Raw genomic sequence first — 1,691 nt, forward strand, 5'->3', positions numbered from 1 at the left:
TTTAATTCAAAGACATGCTATTTCGACAGGGGACACGAATTCAACGAAGATTCATATCCTAAATTTAAAGGAACAATTTTTAAAGCGAAAATTTTCAACTTTCTAATATCATGTGAATTGCGTGACCTAAAATTAAGGTGGCATAATTGTTCATATTAGGTCAATACTTTTTTCAGTGAACCTCTACCTTACCAATCAGATATTGGATAATGATGTACCTAAGTTTGATCTATTGATAATTAAAGCAAAACCCATCTCTAACTCTCCCGAAAAATTTCAAAATTTCTACAAAATTTTCTTAAAAATAAAACTCCAATATTCTTAAATCATATCACCAGCAGGTTTAATTATCAATTCATAAACGGTAACATGAGGTGGAGAAGTCAATACAAATGTTACTGCTCTGGAAATATCTTCTGGCTGGAGTATAATACCATGGCAAATCTTCTTTTGTTCTTCCGTTATGAGTTCTGTGTCCACCAGACCAGGACTAATGCTCTGAAAGACAAAGCAAAACAAAATGAATAACACTCGCCACTCAGACACTAAACCATGTTTAGGCAAAAGCATAAGACTTGGCTAACCAAAAGCAAAAAACGAACAAAATAGAAAACTAGACATTTACCGTGACTTTGATACGTGTTCCCAGGGCACGAAACTCTTGACGATAAATCTCATTTATGGCCGTTAGTGCATACTTGGTAGCCGGGTAAATATTCAACGATGGCACATGACCCGGTATCACTGGGACTTTGTGACCCAAAATGCTATTGATTAAAATAACATGACCTGCCGGTTGCACATCCGCTCCAGAAGCTTTGGCTGCCTCTTGCATGGAGGCAAAGGCTTGACGTGTACAATGCACAACTCCCATTATGTTGGTCTGCAGCACTTCCTGAATTTGGTCTGTGGCCATTTCGCACAATTGACCCATACGCAAACAACCGGCATTGTTAACGAGCACCTGTACATGGCCATAGGTTTCGGTGATAGTTTTAAAGACCTCAACCACATCCGTGGCATTGGTCACATCACAGCGTATGGCATGTAGTCGTTGCTTCTCCTCCTCATTGGTCAACTGTTGCTTGAGCTCCTCCACACGTTCGATGCGTCGAGCCAAACCGATAACAATCAATTGGAGTTTTAATAAATCTTTGACTATGGCAGCTCCAATGCCTGAACTTGCACCGGTGACCACTGCTATTTTGGATTTTAATTGTTCCATGATGCTTTGTTTTACTGGGCTTAAATGGTGGTGTCTGATGGTAGGTGAAAGGTGGTGGGGTTGTATTGATTATTTGACCCTCTTACTATGGTGATCGGGAAATTAGTATCAATTAAAGATTGATGAGAATGGTCCGCCTGAGGGTGGTGTTGATGTGGATGGCCCACAGGTGAATAGATTCCACGATGAGTTAAGTATTCCGATGAATGTTTTTTGCACATCCAATGTTCCTAATGAACTGCTTCAGTGATTTTGAAAAAGTCATCTTTTTGTGTTGCACAAAATTCACATTTAGCTGATATGCAAACCTTTTCAATGTTACACTTACTGATCCATATAATATGCCATTGACAAGATTGCAAACCGCAACGCAAACCACAGTGGAATATATCACTTTACAGTTTCAACTACGTCAACAGGGTGTAGATTTAAAAAAATTAGGTTAACAGTTGACATTACAGCATCA

At 39.1% G+C, this 1,691-nt stretch overlaps 1 protein-coding gene across 1 annotated transcript; it reads right to left on the minus strand.

The window, feature by feature from the left end:
* Nucleotides 1-318: 318 nt before the first annotated feature.
* Nucleotides 319-1,477, minus strand: LOC142230549 (farnesol dehydrogenase-like). Its single transcript, XM_075301191.1, has 2 exons — nt 626-1,477; nt 319-498 (listed from the first exon to the last, which is right to left on the minus strand). Exons 1-2 carry the CDS (start codon nt 1,223-1,225, stop codon nt 322-324), a joined length of 777 nt encoding a protein of 258 aa, XP_075157306.1. The 5' UTR covers nt 1,226-1,477; the 3' UTR covers nt 319-321.
* Between the last annotated feature and the right edge of the window lie 214 nt (nt 1,478-1,691).

Source organism: Haematobia irritans, chromosome 3 (genome assembly GCF_050003625.1).
Source record: "Haematobia irritans isolate KBUSLIRL chromosome 3, ASM5000362v1, whole genome shotgun sequence".
NCBI classification, from domain to species: Eukaryota; Metazoa; Arthropoda; class Insecta; order Diptera; family Muscidae; genus Haematobia; species Haematobia irritans.